Consider the following 27,992-nt stretch of genomic DNA (forward strand, 5'->3'; position numbering starts at 1 on the left):
ATTGCACAATTTCAGTCACATGTTCAAGTAATTGGAACATAAAATAGTATTGTCCAATACAAATTATATTTTTACTACTCGTGTTTTTGTTTTTTCTCGACAGAAGTTCATTAAAATTTGTGGTTGGCCATCTTGGATTCAATCTCACTACAAAGAGGTCATGTATACGGCATGTACATTATTTGTGTAGAAAATAAAAAATACATTTAATTCAGCCTTGGAGGTGATATAAAAAGGGTATAAACGTAAAGAAAGATAAACCTATTCTGCAAATGATAGGCTTAAGAGTTGAATCGATTGAAATCGTAAAAAATATCAGCAGCACTGTAGGCGATGGCCGTTATAAAAACTTGACAGAAGGGAGATATGCAAATGTCGCGTGGATATGCAAATGATTTACTGGGCGACAAGTAATCCCGTCGACGGTTTAATCGGGAAACATATCCACCACAGATGAGGCGAGTGAATAAAAGTAGCATAAATATAGAGATATGAGCTTAACTTAATATACTTGCGTTAAGATTGAGGAATTATGTCGTCTGATGATGCAAGCAGACAAGATCGGAAAATGCGCCTGTCTGATAGTGTCGTCTGCGCAGGTGCGTTGATTTCGGGAAGCCGTTCTATTATGAGTTACCCACTTGCTCGATGCAGCAGGGGGACAGTCATCCAAGCTGCTTGTATGATTTATAGATGGCATTACAGTGAATCCTACGATTGAATTAAATTTTCAATCTGATTTGTGCCAACAATAGGGACTCGTATATTTGCAAATATTCTTGATATGACTGCTAATCCCCTAGTCATAAAATATGGTTGTTTATGGATAAATTATGACCATATTTTGCCGGTGAAAGTGGTCGTTTAATCAACAAAAGCTTACGGGCACGTGCAATGTTTGAGTAACGAGCCGGCAATGAGTGGAAATCGAAGCGAATAACTAGATTGTTTCCCTGCAGTGCGTGTCAACAAGAAAATCACAACATTACCAATTATATATGTGACTGCTACATTACGACGGCAATCAAACGAAGCGTAACGTCTAATCACTTTTTCCTATGCAAATTACATGTCACTGAGTGTACCGGGCTGTCTGGGCGCGAAGCTTACATGTTTCAAAGGATTGTGCACCTGCTTTGCAGCCTTCGAAAACGATGTGTAGTTAGGAATCTGTTTTTTTTTTAAATTATTAAAATACCATTCCATGGGCTTAGATCACGTGATTATATATATTCAATCAGGTGTATGGTTTTAAATTTTCTTAATTTTGTTTATCGATATCTAATGATTTTTTTTACCGAATTAATGTAATTTATGTTGATAGAATTACGACCATTTTGCGATGTAAGCATCTTTCCGACATTTTTCTAATCCATTGTATTTGCATTTTTTTTCAGTACATAAAAATACTTGTAGTCGGTGTTTGGTTAGTGTAGATGGCCTTCTGTTAGCAAAATACCAAAAGCCACTGTGACAATGCATCGAGTTGTAGCTAGACTTGTTATCGTAATCTAAATGAAAACATTCGAGCTTTCATTCAAGTTTTTCAATGAACGTTAATCATAAAAGACGTCTTTCAGAACACATCGCAACATTCCCTAGCATTTTGTTGACGCTATGCAGGTTTCGTTTGGGTATCAATCGAACGCCGTGGGCGGGACCAGGCGACTAATTCGCCTTTTTTTTTTGGTGTGTCTCTATCGATCCGAGCACCGGCGTGGCGGGTGTGAAAAGACGCGTATTGAATCGCAAAGAAAACACGATTGTGAATCGTCTTAATAGTGTATTTGGCTGTGTTTACTAAATTGATCGGTTTTCTGTTAGGCAGATTTGTTAGTCCACGACTATTCAAAAGAAACAAATTAGCTCAGTACAATCAAATTTATCAAATTATGGCCCTATCAATACGTCAAACAAGAAGCTCACCCGATAAAAAAGCGCGCTGAATTGATTCACATAATACAGTGATCGTGGTTCCCTTAATAGCATCATAATCGGTTATTTTTTCCAACCAATTCTCGTCTTAATTGATATAAATTAGGCACAACTTTCAAACGAGTTCGGCGTTTGATTAAATCCAATTCGTTGGTACTGATTTAATTTACAACAATTAGGAGGCTACCGAGTAAATTTAATTTGCGGGACAATGGACAAACTTACAACTTTTTTTTTCAAAAGAAACTTATGATTAAATACGCCATTGTTGTAGGTTCGTGATGTATGTTATTCAGCAAATATCAATTTGTTTGAGGTGTTTGCACGATTTATTCGTCACTCGCAGCAATTCTATTGAAAGTTGGCTACAGTGTTTACTCGCTTTCAACGCGCCATCACTAATTGCAACGTACGGATTTTTTCCTCGCTACACACAGGAAAGCCCGGATCAAATAACGCGCCAATGCATCAAACTTACAGTGTTGCTTGATTCCTGTTATTGTAAAATTTGATATATGTCATCGATGTGAACTACTTTAAATGGATCGCTTACTCCAGCGTAGCAGATGTCAGGGAAAAGATGAGATCGCACTTTGGGCGAGAGCATGTTCTCGTATTATTATAAAATAGGTTTTAATAATTCGAGAAATGCGTAATTACAATATCATGATATTTATAACAAAAATAGTTTATACATGAGTTTTGGGTAGACGCTTTTGTTGTTGTTGTTGTTGTTGTTGTTGTTGTTGTTGTTGTTGTTGTTGTTGTTGTTGTTGTTGTTGTTGTCTAGCCAGTGGTTTAAAACACTGACTGAATTGTCAGCTCTTCGGAATAACAATGTGGTACATGTTTAAACAGTTCTGTATTGTCCGATGTAAACTGCCACCACCTTGAAGTTATTTTTTTTATTCCTAGTGGAAATCAGCACAATATGTCTGTTGTTATAAATATACATCAATGACGATGGCTTATAAAATGTTTTTACTAATGGTTATAATGTCACCAGGGTAAGGTGCTGAAAATCAGTGGTGATACTATACACTGGTGTATATAGCTTTGACATGTGTGAAGCTGAACTGGTTTTTGTGAATAAAAATCATTTTTTGTGTATTTGCATGTTTATTTCATTATTACCCTAACCCTAACCCCCATCAATGTTTATTTCATTCAACTCCACACAATAGACATGACGGCATACGACGATCTTGGCTACAGGACATGTACGATGAGCGTGATTGTCTCCATTCATGCATTTCGACCAACTGTTTGTGTCGAACTTGAATACCAACAGAATAGAAAATAAAGCTATGTTGTTGTTGATTTTAGAAAAGCTTTAACGGCAGATTTCCATAACCATCAAGTTTTGGGGCGAAAACCACCGCTGGGTAAATGCCAATATGGTAGTAGGTTGTTGAAGTATAATATCTTGAGTCAATTGAACGCATAATGAATTTCAAAGAGAAAATATAACCTTGCACAATTAATTTAATCAAGTAACATGGTGTACGATATATGACGAACAATAGAGAGTTTGAAAGAAGCTGTCCGGGAAATGTATGTGAACTCAGACAACTAAATTGTAAGACAGTCTAAGAAATGAACTACTGCTGCTATGCGGTTAATTTCTACCGAAGAAGTCCCTGAAGCAAGCATTATAAACACTTGATATTGGTTATATTGTGCGGATTCACAGTGAAAACAATAAGCTCTCGTCTGTAGGTTACACATTGAGGAAAGCATAGAATAATATATATATATGAACGCCTGGCTAGGAATTGTTAACAAAAAGTGATCAGGTGTGCGCGATTCGAGTACTTTGTGTGACATAATCAAGTATATGCTTCATTCCTAACGATGCGCAGTGTGATCTGCGCACTAATCAGGTTGACACCACATAGTCCCCGTGTCTGAGATTGTGTTTTCACAGTCACGGATTGACAGCAACGTAGAATACTGAGAGATAACGTGGCAAATACCATCGTGTAGTTAATTTTCTCAAATCTTTGTGGCAACTTTTAAATCGTGCCGAATGGTTAATTCTTTAAGCGCCCCAGGAGATGTAAATGAAGAGAAAATAAAGGAGAATATTGGCGCAGATAACGAATTGACATCGTAAAACTAATACGAAGCTGGTCGGCAGTGGTCGCCCACTACGGCGTCATTAGCAAGCATCCACGTCGTAACTTCAGACGATAACCGAAGCGGCTTCTTCTATTTTTTTATTATCATCACCGACGTCTAATTGAGCATTGTTTTACAGATGGTCATCATGTTGATGGGGAAGCTGTAAAAGATAAAGAAAACAACACACCTTTGGGGAGTTAGCTACTCTTCATCAGTTTAAACAAAATTTGATTTGCGCTCGGTGGTACGAGCTAGGGTCATAAGCAAAACCCGCATTGCGTTCATTTTGCTATAATTAAAGATGGCGATCACGGATTCATCTCGTCTAGGTGGGATCTCGTTGTTTAGGAGGTTCCGTCAGCTCCCGACATACTTTGCGGCTTGTTATAGCAGTTTAAAGCCTCGGGTCCCGTATAAACAAAATGCAATTCAATTTCGGTTAAATTTAACGGAGAAAAGGTGGCCATGAAAGAGTAATTACATTTGGGGAATAGAGACCAATCGATTGAGAAATTAAAACGAAAAAACAAATCTCCGAACGCCGTCGGGCAATATCTCGTTAGTTGCGTTGGCAGCCTGTGCCGGCGCACATCCGTTAGTTTTGAGACACCCCCCCCCCGCCGTCCACGCATTGCCAAACACCTTACATACTTCTCCAGTCCGAATGCACTTTCCGTGATCCACATTTACGTCACAGTGTCTATATCGACGCATCTACTGACCGATAACAAAAGAGTCAAAGTCGGCGCCAAATCTAATTTGGATAAATATGGCGTTTGATTTACAGTGTATGCAGATTTATGCTGTGCCGTGAGGTTAAGCAATCAGGCGAGGCTGATTGTGTGTAAGACTATTGGTTTAATTGAATTACTCGTAGCCGTCAGCCTGCCGTGCCCCCTCAAGAATCCATTGCACTGCTTTGATGTGGAACAACTTTGATTTGGCGAGTAAATTAGACCAGGTCCAAATTTCAAAATCTCATTAAGCGGGGAATGATTGCGAAATGCCAACTAACTAGACATAGGAATAGCGGACAATCAATTTCCTTGCTATGCAATGTACAAGCCTGGCAGTGATTCGAGACTGTGTCGTTTTTATCGCATGCATATGTTAACGGCTTTACCTTTTTGTATTTCTGAACAGGTTTTACTTTATCTTGTTTTAAATTGTAAAGCTCATTACTGCTTAAAAAAAATGTGAGTGAGACTTCATTTTACATCTTGTAGGCGCTTTACCCCCCCCCCATATTATAGAAATCTGATACACCCTAACGCGATGTGTTACAATATTTTTATAACTGTAATTTAATATTATATATTATATATCTGCTTCGAATTGGCAATTTATTGGGCCATATAATATGCCTTATCTATAATTTCGTATAATTTGTATCATATTATTGGCTGATCTATCTGCCGTTTGTTTTAAATTCAATTCAATAATACGGGTTAGGCAGTTAGACAGTTATCATTTCAGTTAATCGGGCAAAATAAAATTGCCACGTGACAGTACACGATAATTTGGCATACATACGTATATGCATATAAATATATACAAAAATTTTTGAAATATTATATCATTCAGAAAACAAAACAAAAAATGTTACCATGGAAACAGTGGAACGTTTTTAATAGCCGTAATCAATATAGTGCCGTAGCGTAGTGATATTTTGAAAACTGGTGACACTAGCAAGCAAACAAGTTCTAATGTACCGCTGCAGGCCTAATGGCTTGAAAATCGAGAAATTTAATAAAAAGCCTAGAGTAGAAAATTGCGGTGTGACTTTATAACTGATTCACAGGGTATCAAAATACACTGCAAAGCTAACACACCCCATTGCAGAGCGATCCCGAGCAAACAATCCTGCTGAAATTGAAACACAGTCATCTCTCAGTCGCTTTCGGGCAAACACGTTGAATGGAACTGTGGATAAAACAGAATGCTAGCGTTATGTCTCCCGCTAAAAGAACGTGATTACACCCCCCCCCCCTCCACACACAGACACACGCGCCCTGGGCTCATAGTCCAGAATAATCAGACCAAAATTTGAAAAAAATAAAATTAAAAAATGGTATAATATAATTAAGAACACAAGTATATATTTAATATTAATCCGAACAGAATTTATACTGCTATAATTTATGGAGTGTAATCGCATTACGTAACGTTAAAATCGACGTAACTAGCATATGCACGCATACGAATACGTTCTAGTTCAAACACACTGGGGCGAGTATCTCGTATGGCTGTTTATTTGAGTCGTGTATTTATCATTCATTTTAATGAAATCATGATGAGAACCGACTTTGCCCTTTTTATTCTAAAATGAATCTTTTTGTATCCAAAGATTTGCTCGAGAGATTTGTCGGAATTAGTTGATATATTTGACCCGTCAATCATTGGCGTTTCATGGGAACTACGAAGTAGTCGCCCAGCTTGCGATAGATAGTGGCGACACAGTTTTGACGTTGGTGAACACAGGCGTTATTCCCAAAACGACATAACTGCAGGTTACATCGTTACTTATCGCATTAGAGTGAAATGTTTGGCATGTTTACTGCAAGACATGGCTTCAGTGTGCCTCGGCATCTGACTCCGTGCACAGCGACATATGGTTTCTGTTCGGCGCCCGGGCTCGATAGGACCATGAAGGTAGAAAAGTACTTCCATGATTGGACGTGGCATCTATTCTCGGTAACTTGGTTATCTTAGTAACCGTGTCGGCAACCATGACTCGAGAAGTGACTTCTGTGCTCGATACCCGGGTTCGGCAACTCATGATCTGGTCTCAGACTGAGCTACATGGTGTTTTATGCTCGGCACCCGGCCTCGGCAAAGCGTGGCGAGATATAGATAGATCGAGAAATGATATGAATGCCAAGTCAATTTAGAAAGAAAATGTGTAAATGCTTATCTCAGTCACCCCTTTACGGCTGCATCGCCGTATCTGGTTACCGAAAGACTGATATTCCCAACCGTCAACATTTCGATTTAGTTCTTCGTAAATTGGTTTTGAAGGGAACGCCTGTTACGACTTCTAATTGGGGGTTGTTTGGGGAGTAATCTTCGACCTCCCTGTTTTGGATGATGTAGTTTGAGCCGATATACATCACGAGAATTGTAACTAATGTCATAGTCACGTGACAGGAAGGCGGTATTTAAACGGATTGCTATGATGCGAGAACGTAACTTGTTTCTCGCAACATAACACTAGTCACCGGAACCTATTTTCCCATGTAGCTGTTCAACAGTATATTTTATTACGTCAATTTAGATATATTGAATAGTTGACAAATTATAAATTAATATGACAACGCTAATGCAACTGTTGTTGTAAGGTATGCTAATATGCTAATATGCTCTGGTTTGGGTCATCCCTTACCATTGGCGCTATAAATTATAACTGCAATATGAAATATAATTTATTTATTTATTTATTTATTTATTTATTTATTTATTTATTTATTTATTTATTTATTTATTTATTTATTTATTTATTTATTTATTTATTTATTTATTTATCAGACACATGGATATATATTTTTTAAATATTGATACGTATTCATCAATATAGCGGATTTTATACGATATTTGTTAGACATATACAGCGGACAGACAGACGATTTCACTAACAAAGGTAACACAAATGAAGAACTAATAGAATATTTACTAATCACTTGCAGTTTTTACAGGGACTTTGATTAAATATAAATCACGGTTTGAATTTGTATAGAATATTGGCGGCAAAGGAGTTAATGATCCGAGACCAGTCCAATAGTTAAGTTATTTCTCTACAGAAACAATCTTCTCGGTGCTTATTTGGTCACGGTACCAGGGTACGTAGCTGCTTTCATAGGTTTTAGTGTCATCCCTCAACACGGGCGCCAATTTCCCACTCCTTAACGGTCATAACACGTGCCAAGTTTCTCCGTAAGAAATTGAGAAAAATTGACGGCAATGATTCTATGGACACACAATGTGATCGATTTTTGAGTTTGGAACGATTTCAGCCGTACGTCGTTGTCCATCGATCCCTTGGCGCCCATTGCCAACAGTAGCGCCAGATGTGCACCCTATACGAGAACACGCTGTAAAAACGTCATTATTTAACAAACCCCGATTCCCACTATGCATATTCTTTGCAATTATAAGAAAAAAAAGTTGAATTATTCTGTCCGTGATGCCATTCTGTACCCACGATGACGGTCACAAGTTGTCCCCGTGAGCACCATCACAGTATTCTAGCTTATATAGATGCCCAATTTTAATTAAATAAATCTAATAGCAGTATTATAGTAATGTCAACATACTTCCTTAAAATATTACAACGGCGACGCTGGACAGATTTAAATTATTTCCCCGAATTTTAATTCTGATTTAAATAAAATAGTCGATCAATCGATTTTTGAAAGAACAAACAACATAATCACCTGATTTTACCTAAATCACCAGCAATAAAATGTAAGAATGAATAAAAAATGCATTTAAATTGAGACTACGATTTGATTCATGTGATATTATATAAATGGATTCCTTAATAACATTTTGATTAAATAGATTAGAAAATTTAAAATTCACTGATTAATAAATTTGAAAAATGATCAGTAAAGTGTTAAATTTCCCCGACGCAATACATTAACGGCGCTGTGAATCGCGTCACAGTGGTCAGTCCTCAAAAGATTGTAACTTAATCGGAGGTAAATAACGGACTCCAAATTGTATGGGAGAGTCACGTCGGAAGATTTCCTGTGAGTGCCGTAGATTGGAAGTCGTGAAACGAACACACTGTATACAGTTACAATTATTTCAACATAGCTTTAATACGAATGGCAATTTCAATCACAACGACTGATGGCCTTTTAATTATAGTAATATTCGTGTATGGGAAATGAATTCCGTGCAAGTAATTGTTCGCCAATCTAATTTCACTTCTAATAAGAGACAACATTGACAAAAGCTCGTTTAAAGGTGGTCTTCCCGTTTTCACACATGGATGGTATGACGATATTTCACCCACAGTAGTGTTAAATTGCATCAAATTTCCGCCTGAGGGCAATTTTTCCATTGGTCTAAATATTCCAACACAAATGCTTTCTCATTAAATATTAGACAGTGATAGAAAAATTAAAACATACACCCAATAATAATGTGTACTGAATTTGGCGGGAACAAACAACGCGCAGACGATCGACTCAGCTATCAGAATACACAGGAAATTAAAGCATGTCGCGGCGGTTGTTAACGGTGTGATGATAAGGCGGAAAATTTACTGCAAAACGAAAACGAAGGAAACTGATTCGAACATTATCTTGTTTGAAATTTAATTCGCAAGATAACGCCTGTGAGCTCGAAGGGCTCAGTAGCGCAGAGGAAGTGGATGTCTCTAATTACCCCTTCACCTGAGTCACTTGCAATTATTGAGTCGCAGCTTTGGTATCCTAACAAAATATTTCTTTTTTCAAGTCTTTTTAAAACTGCCTTGGGTGGGCCGTAAAGGGTGATTTATGTGGCCATATCGGCCAATCTGTCCAGTGATTTATATTCAAGATTTTAATTATTCATGCTAATGCGCGGATGAATTTATTAAGATTTATGAAATACTCGTTAGATGGTTAGGGTAATTTGCAGCGCGCCATCCATCCATCAGTGTGCAGAATTGGATGGCGTATTGGGCAAATGAGAGCCGGATGAGTTGAAGCCCATTCCCTTCACTTAACTCCCAATTCAGTCCAAATGCTCATCCTCATTCGTTTCCGTCTCTCCAGTCGGTTATATTATTTTCATTTGGACGAGGTACGTGTCCCCATTGCACAATAAAGACACTCCAAATAGTGCATATTAAGTACATGAGGTGCCTCGCAGTGACAACTGACCGGTTGTCCAAATGCTCATGATCATAGAATTTGTAATTTCTCCGCTCCTGTGATCACTAAGTTCAAAAAAGTGAATTGAAATCCAGTAGATGTTTACTCAAATATCCGGATCAATCAAGTAGCCGATCTTTCAGCTAATTGTCTTACTCCCAAGACGTAAACTTCATTGGCTCATTCCCCCGAAAACCGGAATACTTACGAAAGGATTTCACCCTCCCCAATCGTGCATCGTGGCGACACTTTTAGTATTTGACACACATATTACGAATATATCTTCTCAAAATTTTACGCAAATAAATAGAAGAGTTCCTAAAAGTGGTAAAAATTGGTGACCTGCCGGCGCGGAGCTTCAACAACCTGACGCTCAATGCAATTGTGTATGTGTCAGATTTGGTTAACGGGCGAATATGAAGTGCCGTTTACGAGTTCCTCTTGCCTATTATCACTCTCTCCTCTAGCAATTTTCCGAAGTGCGTTTATTGTTTGTTTAGATCGGTATAGATGGCTTTTACATCTCGAATGCGACAGCATCGCATTCTTCAAATGTTAATGGCGTTCTCCTGTTCCTCAGTGTCGCCATCTTTCTTCGACCACCACACAAAGGGTTCCCGACACCACCTTTCTGTAAATTATCACACTTGTTACCAGAGCGAATGAGTGTTTTTTTTTTTCTACTGAATATAGTATATATTAAAATGCAAATTGATCACGTACATAATTTGGCATATCTTGTTTGAAGAAAGTCAGTTTAACTTGACTGTTTCCATGGTGATATATTTATCCCCAAACTTGATTCATTTAAATATCAAGTAATTTGCTTAAACTCACAGACCAACCAGTATTTTTGTAAAACTACGATGGTCCAAAGTATGAAGAACAATTCGTTGGGTAATTTTGATCGTCACGTAGCCAACGTGAATAATTGTGACGGATAGATAAGTGACAAAATTAAAAGCTTTCTTGGTCGTCCCGTTCGGCGTGAGCAAACCAAAGACAACACGGCGCGACAATCTTTACTCTTTACGTTTAACAAGAATTGCCACTCACAGTCCCTATTCTGAAGAATTCGATTAACAAAATTGTGTTTGTTGTTGATGTTTTATTGTTTAATACCGAAAACCAAAAATTTTCGATATTGATCATGATAACAAATATTTTTGTTTGAATATTCGCCAGTTTCACGAATCTTCCTTTCCGTGTATATACGTTTATTCTAGTTGATTTGATTTGATTCATATGATAAGCTGCATTTGGTCGCGGGCTGTGCAGTGGCGTTGTTATATGTAGTACTGTCTACACCAATTATCCTCACTGTATAAGCGTGGTTGCTTAACGCTACTGAACTAAGAGCCGTGGAACGAACAGGTTCCTTTGCACCCCGCCGTCAACACCGCGCGCCTGCCCGTACAACACCACCCAAATAGTAGATGCGTCGTTTGTCACGTGGGTGAGGGGGGCAGATGAAAGCGAAAGCAATGTAAGTGCAAAATTCTGTGTTTTCCTCATAAATCATTCATGACGTAACCGGCGCGGTGCCAACCTGGAAGTCAGTGCGGTCCCAGATAAAGATAATCTGGTTTCAAAAGTTTAATGCATCAAATCAATAGCACACGTAGGCATTGTCGTCGCAGTGCAAGTTTAACATGTGTGTGTATAGAGGCAAGTAAAAGCTATTGCATTAACTATCATTATGGCTATTGTTCACACTTCTTTTGTGGGACCTACTTAATAGCAAACTTTCCACTGTAATTAAATCAATGTTCTTCTTTGTTCGAGCCTGGACATACACCTCAGTCGAGCAGCCTCCCCGCGCGTCGTCACTGTTATAGATAAGGATGGCGCGCGCAGGATAGCCATCATTGTCTGTTTTAAGATTCCAGGCGGCCAATTTAAAATAAAAAGATGGGTTCATCGCACACGCCAGACAATGCACGAAGAGTCGCGTCTGCAGAAATCACGGACAATTCGCGTCCTTCTCCAGACTACTATTTACAGAGTGGTGTGTTTCTTTTTACATCGTTTGTCAGAAACACTTGGTTGGCCACTCCTCGGATGTATATTGAGGCATGTTTGCCGAGTCCCATACTACAGTAATCCATTACGAGACGTGAATAATTAATTCGTGTTTTTGATGGCCTGTATCAGGATTCGCTATCTCGCACTCGTCAAAAATATATCGCATACATATGAAAAAAATGACTCTTCGGCAGCCGCTTGGGACAAATGTACAAATCTCTTTTCAGCCTGAGTCTGAGTAAAATATATGTCCTTAAATCCCTCTTTCTTTTTCTCTTTTTCCAGCGAGATGACGGTATTTTCACGAGCGCTCCACAGCGGCCCAGCTGTCGTCGATAACTTGATAACATATCGGTAGCGAATGCCGAGCACTCACCTTTAGAAAGATTGATTCGGCGGGCGAGTCACCGCTCCGGGAATACGGATAGTTTACATTGCGTAAATGGGCCATAAATCGGCCACGATTGAGATCGCTCCACCAGGATTTTAATCAAGGGAATTTCCAATGGAGCTTTGCTAACGCCGAAAAAAAATCAAATTAACGATAATCTTCAAAATATACGATAATATGACCGTGAGTGTCTCGACGCCAGATTTCATGAACTTGGAGTTATGCTTGTTGCTATGCTATGCTTGTTGCTATACTGAACTTTAAAACCATCAGTACATCGTGGACAGCAATGCGCTTTGAAACACATTATGAAATTTAAACAGATTTCAATCACAAAAAGAAATTAACTTCGACAGGCACTCCGAGACATGTTTTTTATTTCTTGTTATTTTTGTTTGAGTTCATCTAACAACGTCTCCACCATTAAACACCGCCGATTTAACGAACAAAACTGCCTTAGACGCGGGTTAAAAAGGTCCACTTCGGCATTCATTGAAACAGGGGCAGTCTAGTTTGATTGAATATTTTCCAAATGTTTTATGCTAGCTAATTCTATTAAGCGGGCCATCGTGTGCCAATTTGTATTAATAATTCGTATGCTGATAAAGGCCCTAGAGATATCGCATAGAGCGACAGAGCACTCAAAGTAGTCATAAAAATTGGCATTATGATGAAGTAAAAAAATCATTAAAACGCCTTTGTTTTAGGCCCGCTCGTCCGAAATTGGTAATACAGTTATTATGGAATGTATGTTCAAGAAAAATGACAAACTGCGATAAAAGCACTGATTTGTCCGAGCGTTTGCCGCAAAGTTATAACGCCTCTTTATTAATAACAAGCTGTCATATACGTATAAAGGGGGTAAGTACATAATGGCGGGAAATGGATGTGAAAAACTACAAGCAGCCAAACTGTTGACACATGTATTCTGTGGCAAAAGCATGTGAGCTCTGTCATTCCCCAGTGCTCACTGCCACCGTCACGATACCGTCTCGAGGAGCCTCTTGGCTACGTTATCAATTCTTTGTGTGTCTGGCTGTGTGATACCGTGGATGCCACGAGGCATGTCATAAGAAAAAAACATATTTGAAAAAATGTCTGTACGAATAAAATACAACGTACTTAAACCTTCGAATAAGTTCAAAATACTGAACGCTATAAGTGATAAGCGAATACTCCTCATAAATAAACACACGCGACCGTGAAGGAAACACGAACGCTCGATTTGTTTGAACTTGATTTGTTTGCTCATAAATTTGGTAATTCTTACAAACGACTTGCCTAATAATAAGCACGCCAAGTTATTTCAGTTACATTTGGCGATTCCGGACTACCTCTTATTGGAATATGCCGCCGTATAGACTGATTCACGTAATTAGCTAAACACGGTGATGTAGAGCGACTTGGAATGCGTCGATGTTTTGTTTCAACGTTCCCCCTAATTCGATAAATAATCGAATGACAGTAGGCCGGGACGTATCCTCGGTGGAATTGATCGCACTCTGGCGCACAAAATATGATACCACGTAAAAACACTATAAAAATCTGTATACGAAAAGAGTTTGGCGGCACGGGCTATCGTATATGGTCGCCCTGAGGGTTAAAACACCACTAATATATACCTTCCATGTAAAGAAACTACTACAAAGCAGGTACATTAAAACGAGCCATCGTCCGTGGGGACTACTATACATTGTTTTAGGTCTTTTCCTACCACGTGGCCTTTTAACGCAGGTACTACTCCCGATTCCCTTCGCTGATCCCATTAAGGAGAACGCCGCTACGACATCCAGTCCGATCTTCCATTTCTCAAAATTGAATTTATAAAATATGTTTTGTTTTGTTTTCAGTTCGGGATTATCTGTCAGCTGCTCTGACACTCTCGACCTCCCCAGTAACCAACCCAGACTTCTTTTATACTAACCTAACTCAGTATCCATTGGTAATCCCGAAATTAGTGATTGTATGTAAGAACGCATTGAGAGATTGTCGTTCAATCAACTTCATTTTAAAGTTCAAATTTATGTTTTCTTCTATGCTCTCAATAATTTATAAATATGTATCGGCGAAATACACCGTGACGATAACAGTTTTAAAAAAAAACATGGTATTACAGAAATGTCACATTTATATTTTAGAACTATTAATTACGAAACTTTGGAGTATTCCATTTATTAAAATACTAGTAAACTACGTCCGCTCATCATAGATATGCACGTACTGGCGGTCACTGCTATGTGTACACACGGCGTATGGTGGACAAGGACTAATATTTGTAACTATGGAAACGTAAATAGATACATTATCGTAATGAATTATTCGTTCTCTTCTTCGTCGGCATTGTGTTTGCGTTGGTTACATCATCGTCAACGTCACCTTTATGTTTGTTATCTCTCTTGTTGTAGTTGTCGATGAGACAAGTCGATATTATTCAGTGATAAACTAAGTAGGCTTGCTCTGATTACACATTTGCCGTCTAAATTCAAGTTCATTGGGTCATTTCCTCTCAAAAACAATATAATAATTGGTGATATATATGGGGTGAAGAGAATGGCGGTCGTTTAATAAAAATAACAGTTTGATGTTCATATGTGAGTGAGCTACAACTATAGCGGTTAATTTCTTTCCAATTATTGGCGACAAACCCGCCACTCTCAAGAAAAAATAGAGTGCATTAGGAAATAAACTTAAGAGCCTGACTGCATTCCACTGTTTCTAAGGCAACCAGATCCCGTTAGGTCGGTCATGTTCCGCTAAATATTACGATATTTCCTATACTTAAGAAGGCAGCACTTCGAGATTGTGAACATGGACGACACTCAACATTAAACTTGTATAATGCGGAGTTGCGCATTTTTTTTAATATAATGAATTAATATGAACTGAACAAGTTACACTGCTGCTGGCATATATTGGTCATTACTAAATCGTTGTCACGTGTGTCACATTTCGTCAAAATTCCTCTTAAAATAAAACCCACCCCTCTCAAACAATCATCTTGTATATAACTACCTCTCAACAACACACGCGCACGTACCATAGGCGTGACGTCACGGACTACAGTGTGCCAATCACCTGTCATCTGCCACTCACTTGTGTCGCTATTTTGACTTCTTAGTGGGCTTCAATTCTCGAGTGGTACTGTACAAATGGCAAGAAATCAAGACGATTACGGCGTGAAGTCGTGTGTCATGAAAAAAAGCTGCAAGCCAATGAGAGGACTTGTCCACCCTCACGGCGATTATGTTGACGTTTCTATGGTAATGTGATATGTTGTAGAAACTTGTGCTTTTTGAATGCGCCGTGATTTGCAAACATACGATACAGTATAATGGTACATGTTACAAATGAGGCGTTGACAAATCAAATAAATACATATACTAAGTCGTACTGTGAGCAAGGTGTATTAACCGGGGATAGCAAGATGGCGTCAGCTGCTAACATATCAACTTATGTATACTAAACATGGCTTAGGTAGATTTTAATCCGAGGGACATATTGGTAGCGTGTTGGCAATGTTTTCATGAACGGCAACGTGTTAATGCGAACACATTTAGAAAACTGCAGCTTTGCTTCCACTATAGTGGATTTATTTATATCATCAACACTCCAGATCTTTGTAAGCTGAGCAACGACGCGATTATTGCCAAAGTGATGTTTAAAACAAAACGAAAATATCTTGTCTTATCTGGTCGTGGCTATGAGTCGTGGAAACCCACAGTGTTCCTGAATACTCACTACCACACAGCCATAGCTAACAATTAACACAGAGCGAATAACAACTCGAAGCTTATTACGAAGCCTTTGAAAGGTCATAAGGGTCGCGACCTTCTCCGATTCGGATCGAGCTCGATAAGACGTGACAAAGACGAGGCAAGAAAGCTGATAAGGGACGAGAAAATTAAAAAAGGAAGAATAAACCAACCAAGCGTTACAATGAGATGTACACAGAGTGTTTTATTCCATTCAGCCGGGATGTTTAGTAGCACGTATAAGTGGGAACAAAAAAGTTCATTAACTGTAAGCAAAGAATAAAAAAGAACCAGAATGCCGGGTTTGTACACAATAGTCTCGTACTGGTTGTTATAACATTGACTTTAGGCAACAAGAGGAAAACGGGCGCATATACTATCATCTCATCATAGAATATCTTCATTTACATCAAGTGACAAATGTATAAATTATAATTATGAATATGAGTAGGAATTTGAAAAGAAAAAAACCTGAACTTGATGCTGCCATTGGATAATCGTACTATCACATGTAGGAATACTGTAATCCGAATTATCGCATTTATATAGTAGTAAACAATATTTTACCATGTAGTAACTTGACTGAACAACTCATTTCCGTGTGTCCGCCTGTCACCAAGACTACATGCAAACTCAAACTGTTGTTACTGTTTCGAAGATTGAATTTAAAAGAAGTGAAGTAACCAACTCGACATAAATTCCAGATGTAACGTTCTGATAGTGATGCCTAAAAAGCATGGACGACACACAGAGGTGTTTCTAGCACGGATTTGGTTGTATTCACAGCAAGGTGGCGCGGTTATCAGGCAAGGCATGCGCGTTACTAGATATGAAAAAAAAGCCTCGAATCTGTTCAAATGGGTCATTCCATTTCGGAGCTGTCAAAATCAATTACAGTTGTCCGAGCTTTCTAATCAACTGTTTCTGCCCCGGGCATAAGAACGGAGTAGACAAACTCATGTCGATTTTTATAAATGTGAGCTTTGAGCGCGAGGTACAATATGCGCATGCGTATTCTCATGTGTTTTTCCACCAGTCCCCATGTGCGACAAAGGCACTAAGTAATCTCAGCGAATTACTTGGACAACGCGCAAAAGTAATAGAACACCGCGTTTCGCATATAAAAATGCCAATGTAAACAATAAAATATCCATTCTTTATTTTCAGCTTTGACTTCAACATTTCAACAAGAACAAAAAGAACATAATTTACAACTTTTGCACACGTGACATGGTGAGAAAGTACAAATGATATAGTGTGATTGGACGGGCTGAGTCACATGACTTCAATCGTTCTTTTGGGCGTAAAAGCACAGATAATCAGTAACACAAATCAATTTTGCAAAGCTATAATCTTGTTAACATTATATCCGCAGCTGTATGAAAGACATTCACCAGAGGAGGATTTTATCAAACTTATTGAAAATTCACCGACCCCCCTCTAAAGTATAAACAATTCAACTTATATCATCTAAATCTATTTGATTTGTTGATAGCTGTTCCAATAATTTAATATTTATTAAAATTTAATATAATAAAAATTGAGAAAGCTCATCAAAGTTGTCAAAATGATAATCGTCTCGCCTCATTCAATGATAAAAATAACAATCATGCAAATCAAAGTATGCAATTGTTGTTTTCTATTTTACAAAGGTTTACTTATTTTTGAACTCCAACTTTCGGGTCGTCTACAGGAAAAATGTGTGAGCTATTTCGGCGATATTATCCTTTAGTGTCATCATCAGCATCCTTTCAAGGGAGAGACTTCCCACTGATCCCCAATATATATATATATATATATATATATATTACAAATAACATACAATATTTTTTTCAAACATTTAAAAAGAAGATTTGCTGTCTATTGCCATGGCAACAATATGAAAATGAGATTCCTGTTATTTGTACACTGTCTCTATATTGTAATTTGTGTAATTGAAAACAACATTTTTCTACGATCAGCAAACTAAATTGCGGACTTCAAGTTCAGTTTTCATGGCGTACTTGTGTTCCTGCGCCCTGATCCTAAGCGAAGCAATGCTGGAACTCTGTCTATCCTCCGATACGTTACTCCCTTTCAAGTTCGTCACTATTGGTGATACCGGAGACGGTAGCGGGGGTGAAGACGCCGTGGTGGCACCTTTGACGAGTAGACCAATCGGCTGCGCAACCCCGTACACCGAGTACAAACCCACCGATACCGAAGTCTCCACGCTGCTCTTAAGTCTCTGTATTTTATTATTTTTCAGTTTCGTTTCCCGGGTCGAGGAATCTGATGATAAAATTTGTTCGATGCTAAAAGGGCTTCTAAAAGCAGATTTTTGTTGCCCAGAGGGTGATTTTTTTGTGGATAGCTCCGCCACTATGGTGCCATCGTTCTCGTGGCCCGTCCTACCCACGGTATCTCCTCTGTGTAACCGTGTATCGTTATTTTCCTTGAGATCGTGATTTCTGTTTGCGTCATTTACTTCTTTAGCTATTCGCTGCAGAATATCATCTTCGTGTTTGTGGTTTCTGTCCTCCGTGTCCCTTTCGCTGATATACGATTCACTGGCCGTACTTTTACAGCTGTCGAAGTCCATCTTCGAACTCGACAAATCGAGACTTTTCAACGACTCCAGTCCTTTTATATCCAAATCTTTGTTGTTTTTGGTGGCTTCCTTCAGTGCCTTCAACCTAGCCTTGTCTTCTTGCTTCCTTCTCTTCCTCTCCGTCCGCTCATGTTCCTTTTTCTTAAGTTCCTCGGGATCTATTGGAACGCCGCTGCATGTTGTCGGGTGTGCGTTGTGGGCAGGTCGCCCTGGTCCCTTTTTTGTGTTTTCCTTCTTTCGCCATTTTGCACGTCTGTTTTGAAACCAAACCTGAAACGTACACAAAGCAAATATCCATTAACTACTTTAATGAAACTGACAACACACGCTTTCTCGTTTTATAGAAATTTAATTACGATTTTATATATACATATATATACATATATATACATATAGCATGAATACAAATTATGCAAACGGAATGAGGTAAATGTCACCCCGAACAATATCAGAAATAAGGTAATAACATTCCCAAACTCCAATGAAGCAGAAGTAACAGAAGGAAAACGAAAATGGTTAAATAAAGCAACGACATTGAGAAAAAAGTCTACGAGAATCTAAATCACGCCATAAAATGTAAATCTTGATATTCGAAATGTTGTAAATGTGACAGCTGTTTAGCGGAGAATTAAATTACGCTGAAATTTACACGATTGAAATGGGCACCTCGAATTAAAATTGACAACTGTGTGTTTTATATTGTACGCGCTCCTGCATTAACCACAGGTAATTTCATTTCATTTGTTCATCAGAAAGCAATTAACAATTACAGAAAGGCTTAATTACTTCTGTTAATAATTTCGTGGTCTGTATACGGTCCCAGCACCAACTTGAATAATCGGCATATCATTGTTTTGAAATTTACTACCGCAATATTTCCGCAATTAAGGCGCCTCATAATGTAAACATTGTCGTTGTTTTATTGTATAAATGATGCCTGTCCATTAAGGGCTAGTCATAAATCGTGTGTAAATTTCACCGCCTCGGTAAAGTATGATGCCCATCAAGGTGATTCCCTTTAAATGCTAATATTACGTTCCAATTAATCACCACCTTCATTGTTTTGAACGAGCCAATTTACATATGATGTGCTGAACATTACAGTGAGAAAATAAATAAGCGATTAATATTGATCTAGTTGTTTATTTGCACTTATGGCGAGCGATCTTGGATATTGATAATGTTTTATCTGAATGTCAGAACGGTGGTATAGCATAATAACGAAAAAATGAACGACGGTAACTTGGTTACAATATTATAAAGCGGCATAATCCCGATAAGGTCGGTCTCAGCGTGAGCTGGATGGGACAAAAAACTACCAGAAAATAATATAACTTAGCTGCGGAAATGTATTAAGACCATAAAAGTGATGATTTGGACGGGGTATTGGAAATCTTTTGGAAAGCACTGGTGCGCACAGATCACGTGGGTTTCATAGCATTCTCCTGAATACGTGCCTTCATGTGACGTCCATTGCGCTCACATAAAACAAATCATCCACGGCTACTTAATTTAAAAGACAAATTAAGAGAATGTTAGGCGGTATTAGTGTCGATAACAACCTGTTCCTAATGTCAAAATTGTTTTTTTCCACTCGTCGTGGTATCCTCGTTCGACAGTATTACAGCACCATCAACGCGATGGAAAGTACTGTGTTTTCGCTACAAAAGTACATTCTCCTTCTACTTGTCATGTCTCGACTAGAGAAATTGCACTCGATCAAACGAGTTCACAAGTGCCGGGATTCACTAGCAAATCACGCCATTTCCAAAAGTTAGATGTTTATTTTTTAAGGATTCTATAACGTCATCATTTCAATCCTACGAATTTTGAAACAACCTCCGCGGTTTCCATAATGCATACAATGTAAATGAACGCAATGTGCAAGTCTTGAAATGCGTCACTAACATGGAGATGTGACAGACACGCTGATCACGATGAGGTGTGGAAAAACGTTTCCACGAAAAAACCACTTAAGTTGTGCCACACGCCAACTCATAAGTCGGTAACACGGTGACAAACCAACTCACCGCGTCCACTGGCAAGCAGTTATTACGATACCCCCCCCCCCCCTTTATTCGTGTCTACAACCTGCACACCGTCAGTATATTGGCTTAGAGAAAAGTAATTTCATTCAGGCGTCATTGAAATGACATATTAGCGTGCAATGCATATCACATTAGCGCTACCTAAGTAATATAAGCATACTGAAAGAAGTAGTGGGCTTCACACCAGTTGGACGGCTCTCGCATCCGCCACATGTAACGAAATGAGGCTTGTGAAAATAAATCATCAACGCCTTTGATAACGTCACGTGATTCGCAACAGATATGTAATGCAGTCCGACACATTACCTTAAATATTATCAAAATTGCGATTAACAATTTTTTGGTGCAGTAAAAAAAAAATCGTCTTCATCAAAATCCTATATAATGCGTTTTTATTTATTTGTTGGTGCCTTTTGTCCTCCAATTTACAATCTATATGTATTTTAATTTTAGAAAAATAATATTTCACCATTATCTGTGCTATGCACAAGCTCGCCGCGCCTCTGCGCAGTGTAATGTTTTCATTGGGCTATGACCACGCAGACAGGATATGAGTTCTTTACAGAAGTGCTGTTTGATTTGGGGACATTTTAATGCCTGCTGCCTGGTGCTACAAAAGCAGAAATCAAATATCAATTTTCGCACCGAAATGTAATTTTCCCCGTTTTAATAACGTCTCGCAGGAATCACTTTGCCCGTGCACGGACTTATAAAAAAATGATTTAATATCAGTGGGCTACTGTGTTCAACGCGTCAAAACAAATTACATAAATGATAGAAAGGAAAGAAAACATTACGAGTGAAACGCAACAAAGCCCTGGTAGATTTCGCCATGATTGGCAGAGATAAATTGTCACATTTCGCATTGTGCTAGTAGTAATGGCAATGTCTCGTGTAAACAAACATTATTTTCTGTAGAGTGTCCATTTCCTTTATTAAATTAAACTCCAGGCACAATTGTAAAAACTGGGGAGACGGCTGCGTTTCATATGAATAAAAAACGACGCGACGCTCACGTAAAATTTCTCTCCCCTTCGTTCCGGCTCTCACTCCCGTTCTACTAGTTTATTTCGTGCTTGTTTAATTGCCTCCCTACTTCAAGTGGGCCATAGTGTATTTTCAATATACGATGCGACCGCCCAGTTAAAGTAATTTAAAACTCCCTTGGTCAAATTGGATTACTGGTAAAGCCATTGAATTCGATCGCAGCATGGGCAGGCAACCAATATGGCTCATTATAGTCTAAGTAATGATAGGATAAAAGGAGAAAAAAAATTAAATCTCGACTTGAGAATATAGTTAGTCTGGTTTTGTGTAGCAGTCTACAAAAAGAGGTTTAACAATTGTGAACCGATCCTCCGCTGGGAGTAAACTTTCGGGTGGACTCTATTAATGTGATGATCCAAGAGTCGAAAGTCAGAAGAAGCCAAAAACTAAGAACTCAGACTTTCTTTTATCTGGCACGTTTCAATTGCGCCAGACTCAATTTTCTTCTCTTTTCTTATATTCGAAATTCCAGGTGGTCACCATAGCAACAAATCGGTGCAAACGTGTTTTGTTCAGTTTTCTTTTTTTCTTTAAGTTTGAGTATTGGCCACCAAAAGGACGCCTGAATCAATTTTACCAGAGTATTCAATCCCTCCGAGGATTGGCTTAGAACTGACTTGTCCCTCTTGACCTAGCTGAGCTATTCGATTGCCCGCGTTCTTTACCCACCAAATAACATCTGGCCTGCTACTGACTCCACAGTTCTTTCTGTAACTTTGATTTAGAAATTAAGTCGTCGGCCAATTCTTCTCCAAAATTAAGGCTTTGTGCAGATGAAGTACAGCGTATATTTTACGTGTACGGATGGGTGAAGCTTCACTCGGCTACATTGACGCCGGTAAAAATACACTAACGCTCTGAATCAGAAGTCAAGAAAATCGTTTGTTTGTCCTTTTCTTTTAGCTGTTTCCACTCCTCCATAATTATAGTCCCATCGTCGTTTGTTGTTAGCCATGAGTGACTAAAGTGATTGGGTGCCCAGCTGAGGGTAAATCATCGAAAAATTACGTCTCGTCTTGATCTATGAGAACTTTACTACCAAAAAGAAAAAAATAACCCCCAATTGCACAGCCGATGGATATAAAGAGCGTCATTTTTACTAGTCCTAATTGCTTTTCAGAAATACCATCACCACCAAAATGGCTTTTAACTATGTTCTTTATATATACTCTTACAAGAACGAAGAAAACATGAACAACTATTCGGAGAGGCAGTCCAAGTATTCGTAAACTATGCGACAATTAAGCGGCTGTTTGCGCTTGGCTACCTGACAAGTAGCCGTGTAAGAAGTGGAAGCAATTTGGGAGTGCACTTCGGTAGCACCTTGCTGTCTACACGTGGTGGGTAGGACACAATGACATGGCTATTCAGAGCCGAGACGCTAGTCGCCTTCGATATAGCTACGGCTTTGTGTTGGTCAATTGAGAAATCCGCCCAAGATAGAATAACTTTGAAGGTTTTGCTAACTTAATTGTTTGTCGGCCACTACAATTTCCCTTGTATACTGTTTGAATTGACTGCTATTTTATATTATCTTGATCGTTGTTTTTAATAGTGAATATATGCAGGACATTTGGTCTCAAAAGACGAGTCTGTGCGTCATCGTCTAGTCAATTCACAGGTTCGAGTCCGGTTGCTCGGCGCTTCGGCGAAACCCCTACAGTACATTTTCTTCAAACGATCATTGGCGAAAATTAGTCATCGAATAAATCGGCAGACAAAGGGTTTGCTCACACCATACTTTCAACACAATTAACTAGATAGTCATAGAAAATATCCGATTTTTCCCCAGCTTGTGTTTACTATAAAATTAGTGCGACTAACATGGGCAGTAACCCCCTCCAGTACATACACAATAATAACTATCATCATATTTGTTATTGCCGTTAGGGTGGACAAATAATCCAGTTGATTTCAATCGGGGGACAGGTTCAAGTAGTTTTATTCGAATTAGAAATAGAATTCTTGGTATCTATCGAGCAGTCCACAATACTATATGTTTTATTTTAAATGTAGATATCAAAAGTTCTTCATTGCGATCCACGTCGCCTATGACAGTGATTTGTGGCAATTTGAACAGATCAAACACACCCCTCTATCTTTTTTCTTGTTAACATTATGTTTACGTATTTAGACGTGTACAAAGCTTAGTTTAAGTATCTCTTCACCTAGTCGGGAGGTCAGACACTTCATGTCAATATCGAGAGACTGACTAGGAAATAATGTGTGCAAGACAGGATCCTGCATTTTCACATACAGTGCCGTCAGTCTGAGTAAATTAATTTCGACTTCTATTGACAATCAACAAGACGTCACCGTGAGTTGAACATTTGCCGAATGCAACAGACGTAGAAGGAATTTAAAGAGTGCTCAGTAGCGGTCGTCATGGTCCAGAAAATGCTTTCACATTTTTTTCTATTTTCATTCCCTTTGCATCGCCCATTGAACAAATAACACGGCCACCCGTCTTGACTTTAACTGAATAAAACGAAAAATTGAAAATAAAAGTGTGAAATGCGTCTGCCGGCAGAGCGTCTGAAATGTGCAGACCGCACCTTAGCGATGTTCGATTTTTTAACACCGGTGCGTTACTAGCGTGATTGAGTAGGCTATGAAAGCGGACAGACGAAAGCCACCGAAAACGGCAACGAGGACAGCTTGTGATGGATGGGGGCAAGTTAAAAGGGGTCTAACATTAAGTTCTTGCTACGTAAACCTAATTTAGCATTCTAAAGCAGGCTGTGTGCTAGAAGTGCATAAATACGGGCATTACACACACCTCACGACGAGGAGATGGCGGGGAGAAACCGGAAAAGGCCAGGCTACACGGCGTGAAGGGTGATCCGCGGAGACAGTCGCCGACTATCACGCAGCCAAGCTAAATTGCTATACAATGGGGTTTATTTTCCCTTAACAAAAAGTATAGGAGATGTATGGGGAAAGAAGAGCGAACTATTATCACCCCGGGTCGTTTAATTGTCTGCAATTAATTCTATCCCATCACACGCTGTGAGCCATGTGAAAACAGAAACCGACAATCGAACACATCATGCGTATCAGCTCACACTAGCAAAATAATACAAGGCACATATATGGAAAACGAGCTCGTGTATATTTACTCGTCATTGACGTGGTATCTGAGTTTTTTTTTTTTTTTTTAAAAAAACTTATCACAATGCAAATATTATTATACGTATATGTTGTTAGTTATATAGTTCGTAATCAAAACAGTGGCATGCTTGCTACTAGTGAGTGCTGAATTGAAAAACCAGAACCACACTTTGTGAACATAAGTTTGTTTGGCCACTTCTCATAGTGATCGGTTGAATGTCCTAGCCCGCAGCGCTCTATCGCGCATTTAATTGATATTTGTGCAAGTGTTACAAATGTGCAGGGTAGCTTTTTGTCCCCATGTTTTGCAACTGTTCGTTGAAGGTGTAGGACACAGACTGCGAGTAATAAATACATTTTTCGTAATGTATATTTTCGTGCGTATTTTCAAGGATGACGCCGGGGGCCAATCAACAATGTTCTATTAGCAAAAACTAGGTATATGAGAGAAACACTAAAATGGCAAACACATAAAATACAAAAAAAAATGTAAACATTAGGAAAATAGAAAAACAAAGATTCGATGTTTCTTTGTTCTTTATCAATTACGACCGCAGTGACTGTAACATTGTAGATACTCATCACCTCACATCATCGTGTGACGTTTGTCCATCTCACAAACTCAAATTCACTCCGACGTTCAAACACCAGACCCCCACCACAGAAAACGTTTGTATAGAGCATTTTGTTAACTAATTCAGAAAAATCAAAATTCTCTCACCCATATTTAATAAGTTTCTTATTTTATAATGTGTACACACCTGAACGCGGGACTCCACTAGATCGAGCTTCATCGCAAGTGCTTCTCGGGTGAAAACATCGGGGTAGTGGCTATCATTGAACGCTTTCTCCAACTCCTCCAACTGCCAGCCGTTGAAGTTCGTACGCGTTCGCCGCCTTTTTCCTGAGCTTGACTCCTTACCATCGTGTTCCGAATCATTGCCTGAAATAAATGCAATGTATAGTACGTCTGGAATTAAAATTGTCAATTTATGGGATGTTACATCAGGTCACGCACGACCGGCCTGGCTGCCGATAAATCCATATACGATGTCGGCGTGTTGCCACAATGACACCCCACCTTGCTCAATGGTTTGTTTTATCGCAATGAAGACAAACGAGAGTATCATCGAACAGTAAACACATTCGATATACTTGTAGCCATTTTTATTATACAAATAAAAAAAATGTTAAGTCATTAATAGGGGAAACGTTATGAAATTTAAAATGAATATTTAGCTAGATTATATCGTTATTGAAGCAAAAAACAAAACAAATATTTGGTTTGGTTGTAACATTTTGGAAATCGACACTTCCGTAAAAGCAGAAAACACTCTCCACAAAACGTACTGAGTTGTTAATCTTTCATATTAACGAAAAGAGAACCCGGGCTTGTTTACGATTTCAATGAAGATATTCGACTTGCAGTTGACTACAGGTATAAAGTGTTAAGAAGAATAGCATTCTCTGCTGTCTCTGTCTATAGAAACAAAGCGCGTCCGTGTAGGATACAAGACCTGCTTCCTAAATTAAATTGAAATTCGGTCCGTGGAGGTAATCCCATTTGACAGTGGGACGTCTCACACAAAAGAAACCAAACATGTCCCAAAAAGGTGAGGTAAATCCACCGAATTGGATTGTGATCGTCAAGTTTCAATAACCATCGCTGGGAGTGTTGTTATCATTCTATAGTAACGCCTTCCTCAACTCAATGTATTCTTGCAGATAACTAACCACACACGCACACCAAACACTAATCTTGAAAGAAAAATATTTTAGTTTAATTTCTTCTTCAAATTAACTTCCGTAAATGACCCGTATTTTAAATGCCGTTTTTGTTGTTACTACTTTGGTGCGTATTATAGACGTGCATTCTCAGATAAAACACCTGGAACCATTCGAATACGTCGCAGTTTCCAAAAAAATCACTCGGGCGGTTGATACCAACACAAACACGCAGCGAATTTAGAATGTGATACCATTGGTAGTATACTGAAGATTTCCCTCATTTCATTTTATCCTCTTTCCGAAGGAGTGTTATCACCACGCTGCATTAAGTCACGTGTACGTTTGATGAATTGGTAGCAATAAGGAAAACAATAAAGAAAGAATAATCGACCCGTAGATAAATATTATAGGTTCTAAATGAGAAATATTACTAACACTGTAAATAGACCTCATAATTCCAAGTCGTTCATCTCACTCTGTCTCTGCGCGTTTTATCCTTTCCTATTTATTTGTTTCCAAAATTGCGATTTCTCATCAAAATAATTTTAATTTAGGTGCCAAAATCTGTCTGTCAACACATGTGCATCGAAAGTGTTAATTTAAAGCCTTGTGGGGGATTTTAATCCATGTAATTCCGTGCAGTGAAACGCAGTTATTACCCTAATATGCAATGATGTGTTTTCACTCACCGCCGCCTCTGACATATTGCTGTCAACATTCACTCTTTCTGTGTTCGAGGAGGAGTGGTGAGGTCCGTGGCTTTCTGATACCGTTTTGCGATCCGCTGGAGAAGTCTTACTACCCTCCCGAATTTGAACTTTGGCAAGCCGGCGGCCAAATCTACCCGAAACACAGGGTCACATTCTTGGAGAGTGCACATTGTAGAGTGCGTAGAGAACGGTTTGTTTAACTACCTGATTTACTTACTTGTTATATGTATATTGGAGTTGTTGGTAGAAGTGATCGTTGTGGTTCCGAGCATCTGGCTCCCGGTGCTTGAACCATTTATCAGTGAGTTGGTGCTCAATATCCCGTCGATGGAGAAAGACACCGAGTTCGAAAGGTTGTGTACAGACGGAAACTCGAAGGCATGCCCAGGTCGATACGGGAAGGCAGCAGCGAGCGACCCCAGAGAGCGACCATAGTGCTGGTCAAGCAGACGTGAATCCATCATTATCGCTTAGAGAAGAACGACACGTATCCCGCCAGTCAGTCCGCGTAGCATAGGACAGTGAAACTGATGGGAATCTCCTGCCGTACTAGTTGAATTGTTACATGAAAGACCACCAACGCTGCGGGGGGTCTTTGGGACAGCCCTATCTTCAAGTTTATAAACACCGACCAATCAAGAGCCGGCTTTCAGCGACGCGATGGCGA

General features: G+C 39.0%; 1 protein-coding gene across 1 annotated transcript; it reads right to left on the minus strand.

The window, feature by feature from the left end:
- Positions 1 to 17,228: 17,228 nt before the first annotated feature.
- LOC100366604 (uncharacterized) lies at positions 17,229 to 27,897 on the minus strand. The gene is made up of 3 exons (XM_002734922.3): positions 27,543 to 27,897; positions 25,649 to 25,830; positions 17,229 to 18,951 (listed from the first exon to the last, which is right to left on the minus strand). Exons 1-3 carry the CDS (start codon positions 27,787 to 27,789, stop codon positions 18,049 to 18,051), a joined length of 1,332 nt encoding a protein of 443 aa, XP_002734968.2. The 5' UTR covers positions 27,790 to 27,897; the 3' UTR covers positions 17,229 to 18,048.
- Between the last annotated feature and the right edge of the window lie 95 nt (positions 27,898 to 27,992).

The sequence above is a fragment of the Saccoglossus kowalevskii genome, chromosome 8 (assembly GCF_978046115.1).
Source record: "Saccoglossus kowalevskii chromosome 8, keSacKowa6.1, whole genome shotgun sequence".
NCBI classification, from domain to species: domain Eukaryota; kingdom Metazoa; phylum Hemichordata; class Enteropneusta; family Harrimaniidae; genus Saccoglossus; species Saccoglossus kowalevskii.

Excerpts from the sequence above, each read along its gene's own strand:
- LOC100366604 (XM_002734922.3), bottom strand. The coding sequence starts at position 27,789 with ATGATGGATTCACGTCTGCTTGACCAGCACTATGGTCGCTCTCTGGGG. Across the intron at positions 25,831-27,542 it reads CTCCAATATACATATAACAA|GCAATGATTCGGAACACGAT; the intron begins GTAAGTAAATCA and ends CATTTATTTCAG. Across the intron at positions 18,952-25,648 it reads TAGTGGAGTCCCGCGTTCAG|GTTTGGTTTCAAAACAGACG; the intron begins GTGTGTACACAT and ends TGTACGTTTCAG.